The sequence below is a fragment of the Girardinichthys multiradiatus genome, chromosome 9 (genome assembly GCF_021462225.1).
Source record: "Girardinichthys multiradiatus isolate DD_20200921_A chromosome 9, DD_fGirMul_XY1, whole genome shotgun sequence".
NCBI classification, from domain to species: Eukaryota; Metazoa; Chordata; class Actinopteri; order Cyprinodontiformes; family Goodeidae; genus Girardinichthys; species Girardinichthys multiradiatus.
This window is the reverse complement of record NC_061802.1, coordinates 6,794,058-6,819,870: the sequence shown is the minus strand read 5'-3', so window position 1 is coordinate 6,819,870 and position 25,813 is coordinate 6,794,058. Positions and strand designations below refer to the sequence as shown.

At 37.9% G+C, this 25,813-nt stretch overlaps 1 protein-coding gene across 2 annotated transcripts in view; it reads left to right on the top strand.

The window, feature by feature from the left end:
* Positions 1 to 25,571, top strand: part of syde2 (synapse defective 1, Rho GTPase, homolog 2 (C. elegans)) — a 54,250-nt gene extending 28,679 nt beyond the window's left edge. For both annotated transcript variants that reach the window (XM_047375033.1, XM_047375031.1), the window contains exons 5-8: positions 5,870 to 5,996; positions 14,778 to 14,959; positions 16,007 to 16,238; positions 21,570 to 25,571. In XM_047375033.1, the coding sequence (XP_047230989.1) occupies positions 5,870 to 5,996; positions 14,778 to 14,959; positions 16,007 to 16,238; positions 21,570 to 22,273 (1,245 nt within the window). In that variant the 3' untranslated portion in view covers positions 22,274 to 25,571. The remainder of the gene's footprint in view (positions 1 to 5,869; positions 5,997 to 14,777; positions 14,960 to 16,006; positions 16,239 to 21,569) is intronic.
* The last annotated feature ends 242 nt before the right edge of the window (positions 25,572 to 25,813 follow it).

Genomic DNA, 25,813 nt, shown 5'->3' with positions numbered 1-25,813 from the left:
TGAATGTGGAAACTCAAAAAAGGGTGATTTAACAGTTGATTTTAGCTTTAGGACCACCTCAGATGGGGTTTTGGTTGAAAACTGCAGGACTTACAGAAAGGCAGGAATTACTCTGCACTGACTAGAGATTATGTAAGGTTTCTTAGAAATGTTGTTAAAATCACATCTCTTTTTCCTCTTACGATATTGTTTATTTTCTCATCTTGTGAATGTATACTACATCCTGCAGAAAAGCTGGTGTTATATTTTCTACTTGCTTTGAACAGCTGGTTGCAGTAATGAGTCAGGGATCTCCAGTGTTGTGTAGTTCAGTTTAAAGTGTCCGTTAACTGATTACCGCTTCCTTAAAATGTTATTTGTTAAGGATAGCTTCGATTTTATGCTTGTCACGGTTTAAAAGAAGATAACCAGTTTTGGATTCATGTAAAGTATCAATAAAGTAGCTTCTCAACTAAACCTATAAGTATCTACAGGTCACAATAATTAAAAGTTTCAAACAATGAAAACTGTGACAGACAAGATCAGGCGAGGACCCGTGATTGGCACATAACAAGTAGTCGCCTCTTTGGGTCTCTTTGGGTGTATTATAACAAATATTTTAAGGCTTTTGCACACATTTTTATTTATGTGACTAGACTATTTGAAAGTCCTGTATCTCTTATTCAGTTGTACTAAATGTACTAATTTCTATCCAACTATTAGGACATCATTAAGTGCTTTGTATGTTGCACTTGTTTCCTGTCCCACAAAGATAAATTCTGTTTTTATGTGGACCGACTTAACGTTTTACAATTCTAACATTGCCACTACTTTATAAATCTCTCATCTCAGATTTCTTTTCTTTATTTTTATGACTGTTTTATCTCCCAGTGCTGTGATTTTTATCTCTCCTGTCTGTGGATTTCTGAGTTTGACATGTTTGTCTTCTGTCGCTCCGAGCGTTTCCTCTAATCTCTCCCCTGTCTTCCTGTTTTCTTGCCTTTTTCTTCATTAGAGGAGCTATCAGTCTCAAATCAACTTCAGGGGTTTTCTGTGTGGCAAGCAGACAGGGGTTAGGCATGGGGTCAACTCCACATTCCAGAGGAATTTGGCAGATTTTACCCTCTAAAATTTGTTTGCTTGCATCGTTTACACAGCCTCTCTCTTCTTATAGTCTTGTTGAAATATGTCCTCGAGGCTTTTCTGAGCTTTTAAGATATTGGTTGAGTGCGGGTACTTTGAAAAGACTTCAGATGGTGCCTGTGTCATAGAACGGAGTTATGTATGTCTAAAAGACATGTTTAGAAGAAGCTTTTCCAGTCACTTTCCAGTACATACACAGCATAATGTATATAATTGAGAAGGTTGTACTTACATGTTGGGATGCTTAGAAAACAGCTGCACAAATTTAGAAAACGTGTGAGTGCAATTACCAAAGAGTCTGAGTGAGCTCTTTCACTTCCTTTGTAGATTCAATATTAAATGATAACCATAAGTAAAGATTATACTATCAGTTGCTTTGATCTTGTAAGCAGGTGGCTGAAAAATGATTAAACCATGTGAGGAACAACATTAAAGGTTCTTTAAAGTAAGAAGCTGAGGCATACGCCTTAATTACCGGGACAAACAAATCATCCACACAGCTTGATAACTGCTTCACACTGGCGTCAGCCTCGCTCTTGGTGCTGACTGGTTAATCATCGGTTCTCCTGCAGCACTTATTGCTCCAATCCCCTTTTCAATCATCATATCCAGCTGCAGTTGGCTGAGAAAAAATGCTGGTGTTTTGTTTCTGTTAACCAGACTTTGTCAGGAATGGTTAGGATTTAGGAGAGGCTGTGATGTAAAACAAACCATTATCTAATTTTAACACTAACCAAGTTCCTTCAGTGCCCAAATCTAAACAAATGTTGACGGAGAGAGAAGTTGAACACATTGTCCCACCCCAAGGGTTATCAAAAGCCACAAAACCTTTTTATGGGTGTCTAAAATGATTAGTACCTTAGGTATTTGTAAAAAGCTCAGGAGTCACAGCTCTTTTTACTCCACCATTTTAGGGGGTTTGGATGCCTCCTGGTCACCTATAGGTTTTTTGTAGCCATGTCTCGTTGGGAGGAGGCTTTGGGGCAGATCCAGGACTTGCAGGAAAGATTGCATCTCATGGCTGTCTTGATAGCATCTCAATGTCCCTCCACATGATCTGATAGACAGAGCAGGGCAGAGGGTGGCGAGGGATTCTTTCATACAACTTCAGAACACTTGAGACTTCATATAGAACATTTTGATAAATAAAATGCAACTTTTACCGTGGCCAGTAAAAGTGATCAATTTAGGATGGATTAGAAAGTCTGATCTCTGTCAAAGACTTGTGAGATGTGTTGTGCGTAGAAAGATTTTACATTAAGTCCCCCAAGGTTCATTTTAGGTCCTGTTTTATTGTCCCTTTTTATAATTGGAGAATATGTCTGGAGTTAACATACACTTTCATGCAAATTACACCATACTTTAGTTAGCTCTATTCTGAGTCAGGCTGTCAAGCTTTAAATTGCCTTTCCTCTGCTGCAGCCATGACTGCATGGCTTAAACGTGTTCCCTAATTTTGATAAGACAAAATTACTGTTGTGATCCAGATATTATTCCCACATCTCAGAGGATGTTGGTATTTCCACCCTTGGAGGAAACATTACTGAGAGAGAAAGGCCCTACAAATATTTGAGTTTTCCCAGAGTACATATTAAGTATTTAGTAAAAAGGTGAAAGGTTGTGCTTCTGTTAAAGAAATGGGGCCTATTTTAACTTGTTCAGGATACATTTTTTGTATTTTTGGCTACCGTGGCGTATGCTTACTCCTTTCTCCATACGTTGCGGTTTAGACTGTGACACAATGTTTTTATTTTTTTTTTACATTTAATAATAAATTGGGTGTACAGAATGTGACACTGTATGCATGCAATGTATTTATTATTGGGTTTCTTGGACCTCATTAACCTTAGGAAGACAACTGAATGACTGTTATTTTTCTATGTATAAAGCTATATACTGTCCTATTTATGCACATTTTTAACTACAAACACTGACTACGATTTGCACTCCTCATGTTGGGTTCTCTTTCGGCCACCCACATTTTTTTCTGATCTTAACTGCATTCTTATGTCATGGAATAAACTTCAGAGTATGCTACATGTCAATAGTTTTATCTCTCTGGGAGAGTTTGTAGCTCTTTTAAAGACTTGTGGAACTCAAAAGTGCAACTGGTAGTCTTAAGATGGACCTTGCTTATATATTTTGATGTAAATGTTAAGCTTCTAACTAGTAACATGTAACAGTTTGCTTGCTTGAGCAGGTCTCCTTTGAAAAATGTATGTTACTTTCAAGAAACTTCCTGGTTAGTCAAAGTTTAGGGGAAAAAAATGAATGTTACCGGAAACATTCCTCCACGTTTTGGGTCTATGTTGACTTCATTATGCAGTTGTTGCAGATTTATTGGTTGCACAATTCTAAAGGGCTTAAAAATGGTTTTTCCAGATGTTTGATTTTTATTGAAAATAATAAATTATTGAGTGAGAGCCAATATGGCTTTAGACCAAATAAATCAACATCCCTTGCATTACTAGAATTAAATGAAGAAATTACAGCGGCAATAGAAAGGAATCAATATACAGTGGGGATGTTTATTAATTTAAGAAAAGCATTTGACACCATTGATCACACTTTATTACTATCCAAACTACAGGATTTTGGGATAAGAGGGACAGTTCGTAATGGGTTAAGTAGTTATTTAACTAACAGGAAACAATGTGTACAGCTAGAAAATGAAAAGTCAGTTCTTCAAATAATTAACAAGAGTCCCCAAAGGTTTAGTGCTAACTTTTTATTTTGAATATTAACGATATTTGTGAAGTGTCAAAAATGTTAGATAGATGCTATTCAAGTTGAAAGACCATATGAAGTTCAATTTTTAGGGGTTGTTTTAGGATCATAAACTTAACTGAAAATCTCTTATAAAATATCTAAAATAAAAACTATGTAAAAGTATTTGCATAGTTACATGTAGTTACATGTAAAACCCTGTTTAGTTAAATCTCACAGCTGATCCCAATTCAGGAAAAGACTCCACATCATTGACATCCACTCTCCTTTTCAGCTCATTTTGTTCGGAGGTCATTGTGCCTGCTTTATTCCACAAATAGGTCTTGGCCGGTGCTGCCTGTTGTGTTGCCTGGCAGCCGCAGAGCATAAGAACAAGCCCTCGTTTTTGCTAACAGCTGTTCTCTGCCTGCACTCAAAGAGAGACACCATGTTTTTTTTATTTCTGAATGGACTTGTTGTTCATTGTGTCCAGTGACTTTTATTTACTCGCACACAAAGCCAAATCCCTAATCTGTCCTTCTCTCTCGCTCTCGTGTGAGGTTTAGAAAATTGCTACTGGGTTTTGCGAGGGCAGCTCAGCAGCAGTCGCTCTGTGGGGAAAAATATACATGGCAGTGCTCCTACGCTGGAGCCCGGAAAGACTGGCAGTGTGTGTTTGAGTGTGTGTGTGTGCAACTGGACTTGACCCGCCATTCACAGCCCACTGACTTAACATGTTACTAGGGCAACCACACTAGTTGGCCTGCTATGCCACATACCAGACAGACGCATGTAGAAGAAATTATGGTATGTCTGCAGCCAGACCTAAATCCCAGCATAACAAGGAAAGCGCCTGTGCCAGGTTTCAGCTATCAGATGTCTTAAGTCCCTTTAGGTCACAGTCTGGAGGCTTAGGTAAAAAAACAAAAATGGTTCATAACTCCTCTTTTTTAATGCAAGGTGTCACCTGGGTCTTTATAGGAGTTCAGCTTCAACAGTTAAAAAAGATATGGCACTTTTATCAGGCCTCTGAGAACCTTTTATGTTTATGTTGTTAACTTGCTATCAGAAAGGCTCTCATTTACGTTTTTAACGAACTGCCGTGTGATGATATGGAAACTTGAACTGCTTGTCACAGCTCATGGGGCCCAGTGTAATTTAATGCTCACTTTAGAGGGTTGTAACTGTGTACCTCACATTACTGTGTCACTTTACTGACTCGCTGGCACTTTTTGATGTGATTCTGTTACGTTTGCTGTTTAGCATTTACATTTATTCTGAAATTCTGAAATGATTAGCTTGTATTTACTGTGAGCAAACTTTTATAAGCTTCAAGTTCACTATTTCTGAGTTTGTTAAAAGGGTATGATAAACTAATAACTAACCTTTAGTTAATAACTCTCATAGCAGTTTGATTTTGTACAAATACAGATTAGTTACTCACAGAGGCTAAAGCTAATTGCTAGTCTGAGCGGGCCCAAGACCAAAGCTGGATGAAAACCCACAGTTATTATATCAAAGTGGATTATTGCAATTCATATTGCCATATTACCTTGTGTATCTGGGCCTTTAAATGGATGACTCTTAAATCATAAATTATTACCTTCTAACATGCTAACATTGGTCGCGATGGCTGCTTAACACAGGCAAGTCTCATTATAATGTAATTCTGACACATCTGAGTTCCATTGGTCTAATTTACTGTTCAGACTTTAAACTTATGGCACCTTATATTCTTAAACACCCAGTCTGATTAATTTTTTAATCTTTAAAAAAAATCAGTGGAAGCAAATTAAATTATCTACACTTTTGATTTTAAAGACAAAACAGGAAGAGGTAAAAGTGATAAATCAGTCAGTTTATTAAAACTCTTTTGTAAACTTTATTAGTTTATCAAAATCCTTGTCATTTTGCAATGAAAAGGAAGAAGTTTCATTGTTGAAATACTGATGAAAGCTCATCAGCAGGGCTGTAAAAGTGTCTGCCTTGCTATGATTTGCATATTTGAGTAAAATATGTTTCTGTGTGTTTGTGATCCCAGGTGGTGGGTCTCTATCGCCTGTGTGGCTCTGCAGCGGTGAAAAAGGAGCTGCGTGAGGCGTTTGAGAGAGACAGCCAAGGCGCGGAGCTGTGTGAAAACATGTATCCTGACATCAATGTCATCACAGGTAATGTGATCAGTTGGTGCGAAAAAAAACAAGGCAGCAACAACACGCAGGTCCTGGCTAATTAGAGGAATTGATTATTCAAGCACATACAGGGAGTTTTTTTTAGTGAACATCAGCACCTTAATCCCTGGATATCTTAGATGTTTTAGCAGAGTGTAACTGTAACAAGAACAAAGAGACCCACTGACTTGAAACCGCTGAAACCTGCACCAGCAGGTAGTGATTGACAAAAGAGGTTGTGGTGCATCTACAGACAAAACTAATGAGACCTTAGTCTGTCGGAGTCTGGCTTTAGTATTGATCACAATCAGTAAGCATTCTGTCTGAACTGGTATGACCACCACACACGTCTAGCAGTGTGTTTGTGTGTGGTGTTAGTAATAAAAGCATTCCAGCAGTCGACATATAGATCAGTGCCTGAAGGGAACCACAAAAACACACACAAATTAAACCTGGCTGTACATTTAGGCCCTTCTTTCGCCATCAGGTTTGTGGTTGGGACTTGTCATGGACTGTCTCCTCACAGGTCACTGTTAGAGAATTTATGTTGTCAAACACACACTGAAGTTGTGTGGTTGTCCAAAAAGCAGCTAGTTCCAACTACCATTTCAATTTCTGTAAATATGGGCTTTATTTGGTTCTTCTTTTGGTACTTTAAAATAAAGGAAAATAGAACCAATTGGACAGAAAAAACATTTCTTTCAAGTGTCCAAGAATTGAGGAATGTTTCTGAGAGTTCAGCAGATAAGGGAGCTAAAAACGTTGTAGAAAATGACTTGAGTCATGACTTTCTTTTCCTATCACAAAAGGAGGAAGGCCATGGAAACCAGTACGTATTGTAGAAGCTGCTGTTGGTTTTAGAAAGAGGCCTCGTTTAGGCATCGCCCCATCATGCCGCTTTGATCCACATGCAGTTGCAAGGCAGAGCAAAGAACACAGTTAACAGTTGAACGGGCTGGAAAAAAGGGCCTGCGCCATCGAGGATTGTTGGTTTTTGCTTGCTGCCTAAATTTGCTCTGCCATGCGAGTTGCAGTGGCTGATAGACCTGAAGAGATGTGGTGGTTTGATACATGATGTGATGATCAAGGGTTATCATCTTTTTTTATTGTGTGTTTTCTACTATATTTATTTGAAGGCTTTTTTGGTTCTTTAAGCTTAATATAGTTTAAAATTGGGTTTAGTTTGACAGTAGTCCAATTTTATGATCCAAAGCTGGCATGAAGCTTTACAATTTGCATTACATTCTAATCAAAGTTCATAAAACCAATTTAAAGTCTCTCTAAGACTAGAGGCTAATAAGTAAGTAAACAGTATGTGGACGAGCTAGGAGGAGTGGCGTGTCACAAGGCTAATTTAAAAGCGCTGGCAGTGAAAGGGATTATCCGTGGGGTCAGAGTTCAACTCAAAGCTTGCAACACATGCTCAGAGCATAGACCTACACTGTTTCAAATCAAATCTTTTGTTTCATATCCCATTACTAAAATTTCAGTATGAAGAATTATTATCTTCAACACGTGGGAAAGAGAAGAAGTTATTTATGTTCTTCATGTGTTGTTTTTTTTATGTGGTAATCTACTATTAATATCAGCAATATATACTTTCGTATAGAAGTTTTGTGCATTAGTGGAAGAGCCGTTCCATTTTTCTTTCTTTGATGAAGATTTTATTCTGGAAAAGATTTAGACACCACTTAATTTCTGCATTATTTAATACGCGAAAAAATCCAGAAAGACCTGAGAGATACATCCTTCAGTAGATCAGTGTGTTACATTTTGACATTGATTTTCTATATTACAAAAGATTATATAAGCTGGATTTTTTCCCTTTTTGATCTGTTCATGAGTGTAGGTGATTACAGGCTCAAATTGCTGAGTTTGTGAAAGAAATTCTCAGTGGATCCCTGTGTGGAATGGACATTTACAGCATTAGGACATTTTGGTGTCATAAACCATGAACTAACCCTCACCCAGAAACCAGCTAAGGGATTTTCATGATGTCATCATCCCTGCACAGTTCTGGATCTGAGTTTTGACTGCCTTGCCGTTTCCTCATCCTCGTTCTCTGCTTTGCCCCCCACCCTCGGCAGTACTCCAGTAAAGACATGGAAAGTTATTAACAAGTGCCCCTTTTGTTTTGCCGAACAAACACAGATGGTATTTGGCTCACGCATGGGGGATTAGCTGAACTCTGAGCAAGCCAGGGAAGTAGGCAAACTTTTTACAGAGAGCACCAGACCCTGTGGGTGTTGATTTATTTGTTAAACTGAAAGTATTCATTTCTGGTCAGAAATTAAGAATTATTTCAGGATATATTTATGAGGAATCTGCTCATAGCACAGAAGTGCAGCTGTTTCCAGCGTTGCAGAAAAGGTTTGCACAGTATGCTCTGTGGAAATGTTGAGCTAACCACTGCGGAAACGTTCACTGTGTGATTGGTGCAGGCAGCGACACACACCTCAACCCACCCCCAAGTACTGTGGGGGTGTGCACAACAGCAGGGGCGGTTAGGACGAAGAACAAATCCTCGTTTGTTTTCTGGACGGGAAACTGACTGCAGCACTGACAGGAGAAGTGACCCTCTGCTTTGTTTGAACAAGAGGTCAAAGGTAGTGCCATGCCCCAATGCATTGTGTGCCTTGTAGTGTTTGGTGGCACATTTAGAGCTTTGGAAAAGTTTAAATAGAAAGAAAAAAAAAAAACACAAATTTTGCTGCTATCATCTGAAGCTCAATCTAAGAGATTTGGAGAATTGTCTTTATGAGAGATACTAGAGATACATCTAGTTCCTACCATTATGTGTTGGAAGAGATGTGGATAAAGTGTTTTTATAGCACAGATATGTGCCAAACGCCAACTGCTTAAATGTGAAAGAGAACACAGTGGGTGAGTATTTGTCATCAGCTTGGCCTAGAACGAAGGTGAAGCACCTGCAGGGGAGGCACACCTGTTCACCAGTGATACCCTGACCGACATCATGTATGCCTCACCAAGGTGTTTTGTGTGTATGTGTGTGTGTGTGTGTGTTAGTGTGTGTGTGTGGGCTTCGATCAGGCTCCAGCAGTGTCTAACACATTAAAGTAAACACACAACTGACTCACGTCAGGATAATGATTTACCTGAATGGCTGTATTCTCCTCACTTCACCCGAGTACCTGTGCCCACACACACGTACACACTCTTGCAGGGACTTTTTTTTTTAACATAGCAGAAACAGGAAAGTGTGTGAGATGGTTTCAAAGATTTTATGCCAGGTTGTTTAGCTTTGTTAAGCAGCCTTAATGTAAAACAGTCCAGCTGCTGTTGTTGAGTCTACTTTGCAGTACAGGGAAGGTCAGATGATCTACCAGGCAGGAGCTTTCATTTAAATGGAAGAAAAACAAGCCTTGTGGTAACTCACATTAGATCTTATTTGCCTACTGCCCTAAAAGATGAAAAACAAAGTTATATTTATTGAGTTAGATGGAAACAGATGGGCTTCTTTTGCTTCCAGACTGTTTTCCTTTGATGAATCAGTTTGATTATTATCTGCCTAAATTTTCCATAAATGCTGTCAGTGGGGAAATGAGACGACGTTTGTTCATCAGTTATCTGGTGTGAAAATCAATTAGGGGAATGAATGTAGCTTTTATTGATGTTATCAAATGTTGCTCATTCATACCACATATGACTAAGTCAATGATCCAAAGCATTCATGGAAGTGAGTCAGCTTAAATAAATATGCTGGTTCACAGGGGACAGGAGGTAACTGCAGTGATTTTTAATGAAGATCTTAGTCTTGGTTTGCATTGAGTCCTGTTAAAGCCTGCCCCAGCTGTCTTGTAGCTGATATGTTTGTTTACCTCTGACAGGAGGGCTGATATGACATCTGCTTGTCTGGGTAAAAGGTGATTTTCAGCAGCTGTTTCAGGAATATATTATAGCTTGGGCTGTTTTTATGTCTGGTATTTGTAAATATTGTAGAGGGGTTTTAAAGTAAACTCTAGCAGTGTAGGCAGTTATGAAAGGGATCCAAGCCCGCACCCTTAAAAGATCTCTCCCCCAGGTCAGCTTACTAGGCTGTTGACCAAAAAGTAAAAACATACAGCTGCTTAAATAGTATAGATATCGCAATTCTAATCTTAGCTTTTCAGACTCATTATAAACATTTAAAAAAGTTTAATGGCGATAATTGTAGACACTGCTTGAGTTTTTCAGGGTTTCTGATTGCCTAGTCGCAAATCTAACATTGCTTTTAAAAGAAATGTGTCTGAGCTATTGGTGTCTTGCTTTTAGCGCACCCAGTGTTCAACCTGCATTGATTTTTGGAAGTGGCCTTTGGTTTACCTATGAAAGAAATATTTACACTGAGAAGGGCAAACCATAATAATGGGACCAGTGAGCTTAATTTTTCAGAAATTGGATAAAAATACTAAAATTGTCATAAGGTTCTGAAAATATTCTTAGATTTCCAAATCTGTGCAAGCTAGATTCTTTAAATATCTGCAGATTAAGGATTTTTTGTAAGGAAAAATCGTCATGCGGACCAATGCAAAAGGATCAATATGTAATGTAGTGCTATTCAGAATGGAAGTACATAGTATAAAATGATAGAGTTTTTATATATTGCTAGATTAAGATGTGCAGAATTTTACTAAAGAGATCCTGAAGTAATTTCTTCCAACGTCCAAAGATTAGATTTAAGCTTCCATTTGAAACCCTGTCTGTCGTGAAGCCACATCTTTGGACTTTGCTGTGGTTTATGTTTTGACTAGTTTTGGTTTTGTAGTCATGGCTGTTTGTTTATTTTTTGCCCCCTAGTGTTTGGTGTTTTTCTAGTTCCCTTGTCTTCCTTTTAGTTTGTAGTTTAGTTTCCCATTTAGTACATCTGTGTTTATTTATGTTTGGTATTTGTTCCCCTGCGCTCTTTGTTTACTAGTTCCTCCTCGTCCCGGTTCCCTTTCTGTGGTTTAGGTTTTGTTTATTTACAGTCAGGGTTTCTTTATGGGTTCTTTGTTAATTATTAGGTTTTGGTGTTTCTTCTATTCCCTTTAGTTTCTCAGTTTGCTTTAGCTAATGATTATTCTAGGTTCTTATGTTTCTTTTGGTTTATTATCTTCATCCACAGTTTTGCTTAGATCTGTTTCCCTGAGTTTTGTTATTTATAGTTTGGTTTTTATAGTTAGGTCCCTTTGGTTATGTTATTGCCTAGCTTCCCTCATGTTCCCTTTTGTTTTCTAGTTTGGTCACCTTAGCAACCACCCAGATTCCCTCAGTTCTCTATGGCCTGGTCCACACCTGATTTCCATTCTCATCTGATTACTTGCATCAGTGTTTCATTGGTCCATACCTCACTCCCCTCTGTTTATTAGCTCTCTGGTTCTCATTGTACTTCGCTGGTTCCTTCCGTTCAAATCCTTGTTCATATCTCCATTCTCCACCCATGTCTATGTGCTTTTGTACTACGTTCCTGCAGAATCTATGCTGTAAGTTTTTTGGAGTTTTGACTTCAGTTTTTGTCCCTGCAGTGATTTTTGCTACGTTCTTGCTACGATTTTTGGAAGACTTTTTGAACTTATCTTGAATAAAGTAAGAAGACTCCTTTAAACATGCTGCTGCCTAGCTCTTATCTGCGCTTTGGTCAACCTAAACCACAGAACGGGACACTGTCATCTTCTGCCATTCATTACAATATCTGAGAAGGTGCCAGAGGACATTACCTTGAATCTATGTACAATGTGTGCAGATCTGTTCAGTCATTTTTGGAAAATTAACAGCTGCTAGTAATAAAAGTTAGTTCATTCACCTTAGGATCATGTTTTTGGGTTGGGATATGAATTTTCTTTAAACGGCTGTACTATGTCATAAATATGCCCAGATATTTTTCTTAGGTAGCGATGAAGCTTTATTCCCACACAGCTTTCGTATATGATTCCCAAAAATTGGTCACCTTCTCTTGATTCGGCTTCATCTAAGATATGTAAATTTCAAGGCCATTCTTGTTTATATACCAGCGTGGGATTATCATAAAAATAGGGATTTCCAATTTTTGCAATGTACCAAAAAATGTTGTGGCAAACATATACGTAGTAGTTGGTGCAGAGATCCCAGGGATCTAAACGGGTTCAAAATCAGAAGGGTTTGAACTGTGTGATTTACAGTAAAGTTATAAGCCAAAATCTGTTGAGCTTAGCGATAGCGCCACTACTTTTTGAGTGCAACTGAATTTCTGTATCTTGAGTAGCACTGCAAGGTCAAAGGGAAGTCTCTAGTTTTTCATGTTTAGACTGCAGTAGAGAGGCAAAGTAGAAAAAAATATAAAGCAAAGGGGTCCATGCTCCGGTGGATTGATAGAAATTCTGCAGGTTTGGACACCTAAACACACAGGTTTCAACAGGTGGTACTGTCACATTTTTATTAAGATTTGTTGCTTAACCCACTTTGTCAATTTCTGATTTTGTAGCAAAACACTGAAGTGAATTAACAGCTTTCCTTTAGTGCATAATTTAGTTTACAAAGGTCCCTATGCCTTGCATGCATCTTAAATAGTAAGATTGAACATTTGTATTTCTTATCACCTAAAACTAATGTTGTATTATTTAAGCTTTTTAATTCTAAGGAATCTGACAGATGATGGACCAACAAGGCAGTCAGAAATAGCCCGAAAATGCTTTAAGCCTCAGGCTCCTTTAAAAAGAAAAGCAGTGGCTTACAGGGATTAAAAAGTTAGCATGTTAAGGTGTGCCTAAGGAGATGTCTGTGGATTCAGATCAAATCGTATCACTATAAATAGAAGGCAAAAGACAAGGATGAAATAATCACTCCTAGTGGACGAGAGTGAATCCGGGAATTCAGAGGTGATGAAGCAGAAGCTCCTAAATCCAGCTCTGTAATCAGAGTTGGATATGTGAAGGGATTGTGTCACTGCTTTGGGAATTTCTAGGAAGAGATCGTGGTTGTCACAGTTACAGTTATCTCACTGTGGTCTGTTTTTATGCCAACACAGACAAGTTGGGACTCTTTATTATGTGAAGACTGCTTGTAACTCATCATCCTTATTGAAGCTTTATTTTTAATGCACCACATATTTTCTGTGGGTGATGTTATTTAGTTTAGCCAGTTATGTTATTTATGATAGTACATTTTCCTAGTAGTATTTTACTACCAATTTATAACTTTAAATTCCTAACTGTTGCCTTTTTGCACACCAAATCACATTCATTCAATCCATTATGATTCATACTTCTGGTAGATTTAGATTTAAATGAATTACATTCAACAAAAAAGGGGCCAAACAACTCTCAAAACACATAATAAAGCAATGGAAAATAGGTATTAATTAGGGAAAAATATTTACATTTTATAAAAAAAATAGCATGTAAAAAGTTATTTATATCCTTTTCAATAATCTATTGAAAAATTTGTATTGGCTTTGCAGCAATCAAGCCCTTCTTATAATTACCAACAAGCTTTTCGCAGGCTTCCACTGGTAATCCATTTAACTTGGGTGATGAGCTCCACATATTGGAAGTTGGAAGGCCTCTTTACCATGACCCTAGTCTTTTGTCCCTCCACAGATTCTGTATCAGACTCTGTATTGGGACTCTATCAGAACTTTGGCCGTGCGACTTCAAAACATTATTATCACCTTTAGTCAGAAGAAACATAGTGGTGAAATTAAACGATCATTTTAAATCTAAACCTTTTAGGGGTATACATATTTTTGGGCTTATCTGTTGTTTTGAACAAATACTTTTGCATTTATTTAAAAGTATGTTTCACAGAATTTTAACATCCTTAGAGTTGGCTGTATCTTTTGGAAGATTAGAATTACTTATGAGCAGAACCAGTAATGCTAATTACACAGCCTCCAGTCTTCCCTGAAAACCGATCCAGCTTCATGTAGAGGAAAATGAGAGCAGACATTCACCACAAAGAGCTGTCAGGCTGCCAAATGCCTTTTTTATTTCTTTTAATTCTCCTCTTTTACCTTTGAAGAAAAGACATGCCAGGGGCTTAGTGGAGACAGACAGCATCGATTTCATGCTGCTCTGTGGCTTTTGTCTGAGCTGTAGGAGTCCAAAGTCACAGGTGTGAACACACCGTCACTTAAACCAGACCCTCCCCCAGTCTCCCCAAACACTGCATCACATCCTACTCAACCAGGCATCTTGCCAGACACCATATGATCACTGGAAGAAACAATGGAGCCTCATTTGGCAGCTTTTTATTTCTTATTTCATAAAAACAGAGCCTGTGACTAAAAGAAGGGCTGCTAGCTCCCTGTGTATTACATTATATAGGAACTGGATAAATCAAATAGTTTTAAAGAGCTTTTAAATCATTCTGATGACCTACACTGCAAAACTTACTAATTATGATAATTGTTTTGATTAGGTTAGATTTCTGGGAACTTGCAAAGTAGACCTGTGTTATCTTTCTAATGCAGATCTATGTGTTGAATTTAACATTTTCTTTTGTGTAAATAGATGCAGATACATAGAGAATATTGATATATTTTTAAGACCAGCATGATTGCTGGAAAGCCAATACATTATGATAGCCGGATCAGAAATACAATCTTAATCCTAACAGGTTTAGTGGTTTAAATTAATAAAAAAAAAAAAAAAATCCTTTTATTTTTTACTCACTAGCGCTGCTATATATCATTTGAATTGTGGTTAATTTACAGAAATCTAAATATTTAAATAACTGTTCTCAGAACCAGCAACTAACATAACCCATCCAGACTAAATTTTGAGCCATATTTCTCATGCTGTGCCTTCTTTCTGTGCCCCTTGGCAGGAGTACTGAAGGACTACCTGCGTGAACTTCCATACCCTCTGATCACCAAGCAGCTGTATGAGGCAGTGCTGGAGACTATGGCCACCAGGCCTCTCAAGATGGGAGCTGCGGGGTGCGAGAATGATCAGGCAGACTCAGAGTATACCGTGACCCTGCTGGAAATCCTACCGGAAGTGGAGAGGGTAAGTAAAAAATATTTCTGTCACTCTGCTGAAGCTATGAAATGAGGCTATGAAAGAGTTCACGGTGGCTAAGATGCTGACATTTGTGGAATGATAACAGTGGCCAAATTGCTACTGTTACAGTGACATTATGTGTGTTTTCCATGTAGTGATAATAACACACAAATGTGAAGAGTAAAAGTATTAAAGTAGTGTTGAATTACTGCTTACAATGAAATTAATGTAGTGTGGTTAAAAAATAAAAATAATAGCTGTACTCACCCTTACACTGACATACGTTTTCCTCTTATAATTTAATTTCAGTGTTCAGTTTTCTTTTGATGGAGTATGTCAGCATCCCACATCTTTTCTTGGTAATATTTGCTTGGGCTGCAACAGATCTCCAAATCTGTCAGATAGTGAGGATATCTCTTGTCTGCAGGTCTCTTCAGGTCACCTCACAGGTTTCCTGTCAGATTTGGATTTGAAATATTCATAATTTTATCCACCTCTACAAAAGCCCCAGTTCCATTGAGGGAATGTAACCCCAGGGCAGCATACTGCCACCACCATGTTTCACTGTGGGTGTCCTTTATTACCTGTGTGCAACTGTGGCTTTGCTAAACAATACAAATGATTAATTAAGGTTAACCAAATGCACTATAAATATGGCAGGTGTAAACTCAAGAAGAATGAATGCTGAAACTGAATCAAAAGGTACATCAACTATGTTTTAATATAAGAGTGCGTACAAATATACAGCCCACTTATCGCATCTTTGTTAGTTTTATATTTTCCTTCTTACAAACTTGTTTAGTTTTTGATTAAATTGTACAGAATATTTGTCATGTTAAAGGAGGAAAAACCTTCGAAATTATTTCTAATTTTATCGTGCAGAATTGGGGGGTTGGGGTACACTTTTTAAATCCACTGTATCAACGGATTAGCTTGATGAAGAAGAGGCTTTGCTCTGATACTTCTCTGCTGCCGACTGTGGTAATACTGCAGCTACTAATCAGCATAATAACATGTCTGATTTGTCCATGCTTATGTGTGTGTCCACATTAGATGACTTTGCAGAAGCTTCTCGACCACTTGAAGCTTGTGGCATCCTACCAGGAAATGAACAAGATGACATGTCAGAACCTGGCAGTGTGCTTTGGCCCAGTGCTGCTTAGCCAGCGTCAGGAGGCTTCCTGCCATACCAACCGCGTCTTCATCGACTCAGAGGAGCTCGCGAGCGCGCTGCACTTCAAAAAGCACATTGAAGTCCTGCACTACCTGCTGCAGCTCTGGCCAGGTGAAACATACACCCTTTTACTTTTTCATTTTGGTTGATTGACTTATATTCAAGTTGTGCTGCTCTTTTTTATGGACTAGTTTTACATGTTGTTACTAGCTTTGTGGTTTGGCTCAACAAATAACTGATGTGGGACTGGGCTGCTTTGATCCTTGAGGTTACAGACTGGTATGAATGTAGCTGATAGCTACTGGCCACCATCTGTTGGCTTTTCTGAGATGAAACTCTCCACAAGGGCTTTATCATGGTGGGCTGAGCCAATCAGAGCCAACCCAGCAAGCCAAAAGTAAACTCAATTTATGAGGCGTATCCCCTACGCTCTATGATGAATCAGGCCTCTGGTGGAGATTCTCAGTACCAACTTTCCTCTGTGCAGCTCATCTGCCAGCTGCAGCTGTCTAGAATTAAATATAAAGGAACTCAAAGATTATTTCAGAAAACACTTAAAACTGATGACGATAAAAGATGCAGCTAAAGAAAAGTTTGCATTGGTCACAGAAACTAATTTGGGGTTTATCCTAAAATGTATAAATCTATGTGTAACACAATGATAGTGTTGGCTGCAGGTTTAATGCATTTTCTGACATTTAGTAAACAAACATGTCACCCCTAACTGAAAAAAACAACATTTCCATAGTTTTTGAAACTTAAGAAAAATGTTCCTACCATGACAAAATTTAAAAGCAATTTAGTAATATGGGTTGTTTTCTGGAATTCAACAAAAACTACAGTCTTGCCCCAAGCCTCTCCTAGATCACATCACAGAAACTTTATTTTCACAAAAGTTACATTTTCAGAAGTAATCACTATGACAGACTGTCACTCAGTTTCTGCTTGAGCCTCCTAAACATAGCTGCATCACCGGACTCCTACTCTGAACCAGCTGTTTTAGCTTATTATAGATATGTTGATTTTCATATGAAAAAATATGAGAAAAGTGTAAAAAAGTATGAAAGAAAAAAAGCGAGGTCAAGGCTGCTGTGATTGCAGTAAAAGGAGTAATGACATTACTTTACATTATAAATACTCAACTCCCACATCAATACGAAGCACAAGGACCACCCATAACAGCAGTAGTGATAGTAGAGTCTCCAGCTTTAAACTGAGTGCATAAGGTAACCATTTCTATGGTGATTTATCCTGTTAGGAGTATAAAATCAGAAGAATAGCTGAGAGTAGCTGCTTGGAAATCCAACACTTCGGCACCATATCCAGGGATTTAAAAGTGCTCTGTTGCGAGCCCAGTCAGTCTTTAATTCACCGCAGTGGTGAGTGGTTGCTTGTGATAAAAACCGTAATTCAAAACACAACTTCAAAAATTCAGATAGACAATTTCTGCTATGGTTCTAATCAGCACTGACACAGGCATGCATCAGAACACTCGTCCCAACCTAAAAGGTGTGACTACGAAGGCTTTTTTGTTGTCAGAACTTGCTTTTAAGATTCCTTATCTGCTTTGAAAAACAATGTGTCATATGTTGAATATATATATATAGGTTTTTATGGCACTAAAATAAGATATGGGTCCTTAAAAAACTACAGAATAAATATATAGAAACAAGCATAAAACAAACCCAGAAAGGGAACCTGTGTAAAAAGTAATAAAGGACATATGTGAGGGGATGCGCAGAATAAATTTAGAAATATTCCAGAAAAAATGTATTTCTTTTTTTTTAGGTTCATATATATATATAAAAGGAGTTGGGTGCAAGTTTTAGCCTAAAGAAATTGCCTAAATATTTTATTGTCCCAGAGGGGCAATTTATTTGCAGCAGAGAAGGGCTTTTGGTCCTTTCTGTCTGCAGCTAATGCACCCTGGCTACCGTCTGTAATAACTTTTACAAAAGGATTTCATTTCAGGTTCAAGACCTTGTTTACACCCTTACCTCCATTCCATCTTCCCCTGCACGGACTGGAGGACTCCTGGACTGTAATTAAAGACATTCCAGGCTTAACCTTACCCTTCAGCCCCCGGAGCTTCACCCTAACATTTCACAATCATTATGGGATATTTTCAGCCACCACTTCACGCCTCTCACACACATACCAATACCCTCCGAAACAATGTTGCTGAGGCCTCTGCAGCTAGGCGTGTTTTGGAGCTAAGGCGAAGGCATCCAACGGCTGGTGGGTAAACACTGGCACCATTTACAGAAAGCTTGAAAGAGCTGATAAAGCTGATCGTCAGCTGTGTGTCGAGTGTGCCGTAAACCAGTTTTCTAACTCTGTACAAGAGCAAGGACAGATGTTTTGAGCAGCAACAACAGCAGTACGGTTCTATCTTCAGGGAGCTAAAAGCAGCACACAGCGCTAACATAAGCAGAAGGCATGATGCTACTGCTATCAAAACAATGGCCAGGACGTCATATGTCTCAAATAAAGTTTGCTGTCAGTGTTATTTGCAGCTTACCGCTAATTTCCCCACTAATGTGGGAACATTTCCATGAAAAATAAAATATTACCAGGCACCTCAAAGAGGTTCGGATGCTGGGGGATGGTGTAATGAATTGTGTGGGTTAATACACCCAACAACCGAACCGAACAAGAGAGGCATACTTCAGGGTAGGCATACTTGAGCTTGGACTACACAATCGCAGTGAGAAATAAATATGGCGGATTTGCAAATTAGTCAGCAAGAAGTCCATGACCTTATTTAGCTGTTCCGAAGCAAATACTGTGCCGTAATTGTTGGAAATCTAAACAGACTAAAATATATGACTCAAAGATAAAATAAAGATATCTCTACAACACATGGAGTGACTAAATTCAACTTTTCAGCACTCCTAAAGGCTAAAAAAGTGGATTTTGCATATGTCCCTTTAAGTATACCTTCCAATTTAATGGTAAAGGGTGTGTGAAAAGATCAGAAAAGTTGTAATGGTAACAGAAACGCAAGTAAAGGAAGAGTAACTGTTAATTAATTTAATTGTGAAAGAGTTAGTAAGATGATGAATGAAAGTCTTTCAGAAATAAAGTTGCCATCTAGGAAACAGTTTTTGTTTCAGAAAGCTGGCCTGTATCAAACCTACTTTCTCACTAGGAAGTGACCAAATTTAGCTGCTGCTACGCTTCCTTATTTAGAATTTTGTAATATCTACTCACTGTCTAATTTGCCACTGCATAAGGATGTACTGAGTTACTTTTTCTGTGGGATCATAGTCTCTTTTTTTTCTTTCTCAAAGCTATTCATTGCCTGACCTTCTTGGCAAGAAAGTTAAACTCACTACACTCTAACAGTTGTCCACCAGCGGTCAAATAATTATGAGTTGATTTATTAGGAAAACAGGGCAAAGTCTTCCACCATGTCAGCTGCTCCAAGCATTAAAGAAACTTGGATTAAGGGAATTTTTATCAGTGTAGACAGAGCATCGCTTGGGAATGTCCAGTGGTGCAGATCTGCAGTTTATACATCTGTATAAAAGGTCTACACATCCCTACCAGTTTTTTGCGAGGTAACAAAATACATATTGCAAAGAAGAAACAAAATCTGTGATCTCTTAGCATGACCCTCAGCCCTCAATGTGTTTTGTTCCTTTCCAACGCAGTAAGAAACGGGTACACAGACATAAAGACAGACAGGTAATCAGACTGTTCTGATCGCTCACTCTTCCTTTTCATTGTGCAGTCACGTAGCTTTTCAATAACAACCAAACGGGGCATTAATTTGGTTAATTTTTAAATTCTCTTTAGTCAACAGCGGGTAAACAGTACAGTTAGCTGGCATCAAAATCACAGCGTGTGGTGAAGGAACATGCCAACTCAGCATGCGTCTAAATTGGCATGTTCCTTCACCTTATAATATTACTGCTTAGACATCTATAAATAGTAGCAATAAAATATGTTTTCACCACAAATACAAGCATAATTTACAGAAATTATGTACTTTTTTCTTGTTTAGTGGAATTTGGCTCTAGATGGGGTTTTTCTTAGTGCTTAGATCAAGCAAAAATCACATAATAAACTATTTATTGTTCAAATGATCTGTAATGATTGTCTTAAATCAGGTACATTATCAATCAATGGAAAATAACATGTTTTGCAAGACCCTAATCTAAACCACTGTTTTAATTTGGGTTTGCATGACCGAGAGTGCTTTATAAAAAATATTGCCTGATCATATACTCAATAATCTCAATAAATTATATTATGATTGAAAAGCTGTAGTTCAATTCAATATTAATTACACACTGTTTTTTATTTCAAGTGCTTATTTCTGTTAATATTAATGATAATGGATTACAGCTAATTTAGTTTCTCAGAAAATGTGAATATTACATAAAGGCAATAAAAAGTTTTTTATTACAGAAATGTTGGCCTACTAAAATACTTGTCCATTCACTGTACTGATTAAGCACTCAATACTTGGTTGGGGCTTCTTTTTCATGAACAGCATCCTTGCAGCATGGCATGGAGGAGATCAGACTGTGGGTCTGCTGAAGTGTTTAGGAAGCCCAGGTTGCTTTAAAAGCCACCTTCATCTCTTTTGTGTTGTTTTGTGTCTATCATCATCTTCTTGACAGAAGTCAGCATATTGTCTGTGGGGTTTAAGTGAGGTGAGTTTGCTGACCAATAAACGCACAGTTATACCACATCCATTAAACCTGGTATTGGTACTTTTGGCATATGAAATTAACATCTTCATAAAGCTTGTCAGTAGAGGAAAGATGTGATTGCTTCATGCTAGACCTAAAACAGCTTGGATTCTGTGCCTCTCCACTCTTTCTCCAGACTGTGAAAAACATCTCAATGTCATGTAGTCATGTCAAGTGTTATTTCATCTGAATAGACGATTTTGTACTACTGAACAACAGTCCAGTCCTTCTACTCCTTACCCTGGGTAAGGTGTTGTCTCTGGTTCAAGAGTGACTTAGGTCTAGGAATACAACAGTTGTGGCTCATGTCCTGGATATGCCTGTTTGGTGACCCTTAGAAGCATTGACTCCAGCCATAATCCACGCTTTGTTAATCTTTCCCAGATTCTTCAATGAGCTTTGTTTCACCATTCTTTACAGACAACTGACAAGTCACCATTCTTCCCTATGATCACATTGGACTTAACACTGCATTTCTGTATTTTAAAATCCGTTTTCTAATTGTCTTATGTATTATTCCAATTTTCTGAGAAACTGAATTTTGGATTTTCATTAGTTGAGCCATAATCATGAAAATTCAGCTTGAAATATTTCAGTCGTTGTAATATACAGTTTAAGCTTCAGGTCATAAATGAAATTCTTATAATAAATTAAATAATTGAGAAGCACCTTTAATTATCTGAGTGGGTATTTTTTTAACACTATGGGAATGTAATGAACTTATTCTCTCTTCCTGTAGTTGTGGACCCAAATGACCAGTCCTCCTCCCGGCCCCCTGCAGCCTCCATTTCTCCGGCCCCCTTTGACCTTCTGTCAGCCCCTCCTCTGAGACGTAGAAAAGAGCGCCCCCAGTTTCTAAATCTCAGCGAAGCAGAGATGGCAGGTGTCCTGCGGCCTAAACCAGGACGTCTCGACAGCCCCAGCAACAGATATGCTGGTGACTGGAGTTGTTGTGGTGAAAACTATTTCCCCTCTGAAATACTGCTGCCTCCCAGCAAAGAAGAGGCAGATTATGACGATGTGCCCTCTGAGAATACAGAGGTGGCTGAGGAGGTCCACGAGAAGGACACAGCAGAGGAAGATAGGCAGACGAAGGTCACAAGTCCTGTATCTGATTCTGTCGGGGAAGGAGTATCTCAAAGAGAGGAGGCAGAAAAGGAGGAAAAGGGGGAAGAAGGGGAGGAGGAAATAGAAAGCAAGAGTGATAGTTCAAACAACAAGAAGGCTTTTGAAGAGGAGGAGACGGAGGAGAAAGTCTATAACCACATCCTGACAGCTCGGCTGCCTAAAGAGCACACTTACCAGGCCTATATGAAGATCCAGGACATCAGTCCTGTTCTGAGTAACAGGGTGAACCTGAGAGACCTGCAGGAGAGCATTGACACTCTAATAGGAAACCTGGAACGAGAGCTCAACAAAAACAAGCTTAACGTTGGATACTGACTACTACACAGGCACACACATATGAATTTGTAGACTACTAAACACAGATGAGGTTTGAGAAGGACCTACATTGCTGATTAAGGTGCTTCGCAAACAGCCACAGTGTTTCCACAGGGATCCTGTGGATTGTGGTGCTGCTGTAATAAGTTACAAGGTGAGAGGAGAAGAAATGAAACAGGGCACTTGTAGAATTTCTACCTTACCCACAGACATTCCATAAAGTTTGTTTTTCTTTGGTTTTGTCATGTGTCATACATCATGATGTTTTTGTTGGTTTGTATTATTCCTGTTCTGTGTTCCATATTGTTATTGTTGCTTTTCTTCTTATTAGAAGAGCCCATTGACCCCTCGGGGGTCTAAAAGGTGCCTTAATTGTGTGAAGGTGGCGTGTCAAGAGGAACATCCAGCCTGAATGAAAATACATTATCTCCTGAGAGCTTGATTAAACAAAATAAAATCTTTTAATTTATTAATCATTGGTTTCACTAAAAAGCTATATTTGTTTTATTTACAGCAGGTACAAACCTACCCCCATTGCATTATAAGGCTCCACAACCTATTGAAGCAATTTTACGCATCACTTTAAAACTGACTACAGTCTCGATGCTTTCAGATGAAGTTCTTGTGTCTGAACCTATGTGTCCGTTTTACATTTAAAGCAACCTCGTTGTAAGTTAATAAAGTTGACTGGATGTTGTTGTTACAGCTATTAAATTTGATCTGACTGCGTAGTTAACATAAAACATATTATATATTTGATCCTATTGGAACAAAGTACAGATCTGTCCTAATATCATGACTCAGGCGCTGTTCTTAATGTTCCAAACTGTTCCAGAGCTGCTTTTACTGCCTGTTTTAATCAGTGTTGATAAAAAAAAAAAAAGGTTTTAGGAGAAACATGACATTTTCTTTTATTAAGGTGGATTTCCTTTTTAAGGCAACCGAGAGGTTTTGTGTTGAGGTATAAAAATATTATACAACAATAATGCACTTATTAGGCAGGTAGTAGTGTAGCTTGTTAACTTGCTTTACAGAGTTAAAATGATTCTGACTGTGATCTGAATAAAGTGAGAAAATGGGCCACCTGAAAGCTCCTCTTAAAGAGAAATAAAAAATAAACATGGATTTCATATCTCATGTTTGAGGTCAAGCAAGCAGCTAACTGTTAAATTCACATCTGATTTCTTGATAGATGGGAATTTTAACATGTTCTTTGGTAACCTAAGATGTAAGTTGCAGCAAGAGAGAAGATAGTGTTGCTTAGCTTATTTTAGCTTAGCATGAAAGCTAGAACTAACTAGCCTAGTTTTGTATAAACAATAAATAAATTGTCTTTATGCTTCCCTAGAATAGGCTAAAATGTCTGTCTTATCTGTTTATATTTGGTAAATAAATATAGGATGCAGAAGGAGAGAAGTCAGCTATGCTTAGCTTGTTTTTTGTTGAGCTAGCCCGTCTTTGGAAAAAACAACTTTTTCTTCATGCTTTTCTAAAACAAGCTAAAACGAATGTGGGGTTAGTCCTCTATTCTAAAACAAAAGACCATAAGCTAAGTAGTTAAACAGATGATGTTAACATCATTTTTCCACAGTGAAATTTAGGAAGCCTCATCCAGGTAGCATCTGTTACCTTGCTGCCTAAAGCAACAAAGGAGGTGTTTAGCAAACCAGGGATTCAGAGTGATCAGTATTTAACCTGTATGGATATGTATATAATTATATAAATGTATTTGGTGTATATTATTTTTACATCTTATATTTCAATTGTGTATTTAAAAAACGTCTGATGACCTTATAGGGTTGACAAGAGTCACGTAAATCTCCCTTTGAGCTACCTGTACACATCTTAATGTGCTGGACTAATGGTACAACTTTAGCTGTAAAATATATGATACAATCAACCTATTGGTATTTTTATTATTTTGTGTATATATTTGAGCTAATTTGTGTCTGGTGGACTAAGCTGTGTTGGTGACTTTTGGTGTTTTTTTTACGGTACTGAACGTTGCATGGTCAAAAGCTTTACCAACATAAGCAAGGCTCTGTCTCATCTTCCATTGTATTTCATATTTATGTGTAAAATAAGACTATTTTATAATGTATGCATATTTGTGTGACCACTTGTTACTTAGATCTAACTGATGATTGCATTAAATTTTCTTTCAAAGGACCTTGAGGCAGAGATTGATTTGGTCTGTAAGATGCACAAGGTCTTTTTAAAATACAATAGCATAGTCAAAGAGTGACTGCATTATTACCGAATGATTTCCTCTGAACAAGGTAAAAGAGTTTGTTAAATTTTAAAGTTATATCTCAGATTTCAAGATAAAAAAATATTTTATAATTATTTAAAAATAGATGTTAAATTAAAGGAAAACTGTAACAAAAATATCAGTTTCTTATGAATGATTGAAAAAGCATGAGGCTTGCTGACACGATTTAGTAATTGTGATTTTTTTCAACTGCCTTATCAGAAATAATTGTCTATTTCAGCCAAGAATAGATGGAGTCACAGGCGTTTTCCACAGATTGGTTTGTGGTTCTGATTTTTTTGGGAGTCAGGAATTGAAAAGTTGGAGAAGTTTGGTGTTATTGAAATCAAATAGTTGTGTCAAAGCTGACTTACAGTGACAGCGTGTAATCTATTCTCTATAACCCTATAAACAAACCAACTTTATTTTTCTAGAACGTTCACCTTTAAGGAAGCAGGCCAAACTAACTAAAAATAAGTCCTAAAGTTAAAAAGTATGTTTTTCAGAGGATTTCTCATGTTGTCTCACAGTGTGACAACATCTGACAATCTTACTTAGTATTTGCATGCTAACCTGCTGAGGGAACCTAATGAAACATCCTCAGCAGGGTTACTTTTAAACCATCTGCCTGCAAAGAAAAGAAAAACAAAATAGAGTATTGTTCATAGAACTCATTGAGGGAGATCAGTTGTTTATTTTCATCTATTTATTAAATACCTGCAGATTGTACTTTAAATCAAAGAAACATTTGGCCAACAAAAGGGCACCCAGACTGATATGAAGCCTAAGGATAAAGTTGATGACACACAGCATGGACACATTGTTTACTACACTTTATCATTATATTGGGTATTACAAATTATATCTGCAAACATCTGCTTTCTTTTGCTGCATCATGTTTTAGATAGTATCTTTTTTTTTTATCTCGTCCTCTTTGTCCTTTAGATAAGAAAGTGCCACACTGAACTCATTACTAAACTGAACAGATAAGTGCTTTGTATTCATCCCGAAAAATATGGTCTTAATAAAGGTACTATTTTACATTCATGTTTGGGTGCTGCACTATCTTTTCTTTTTTCCTAAATGCTTTTATGATCAATTTAAAATCAGTCATTTTCTACCGCTTATTCCATAGAGGCTCACGGGGGAGCTGGTGTCTATCTCCAGCAGTCTATGGGCGGGAGGCGGGGTAAACCCTGGACAGGTCACCAGTTCATCGCAAGGCAACACACAAACAACTACGCACACACTCATTCATACACCTAAGGGCAATTTAGAGTGACTAATTA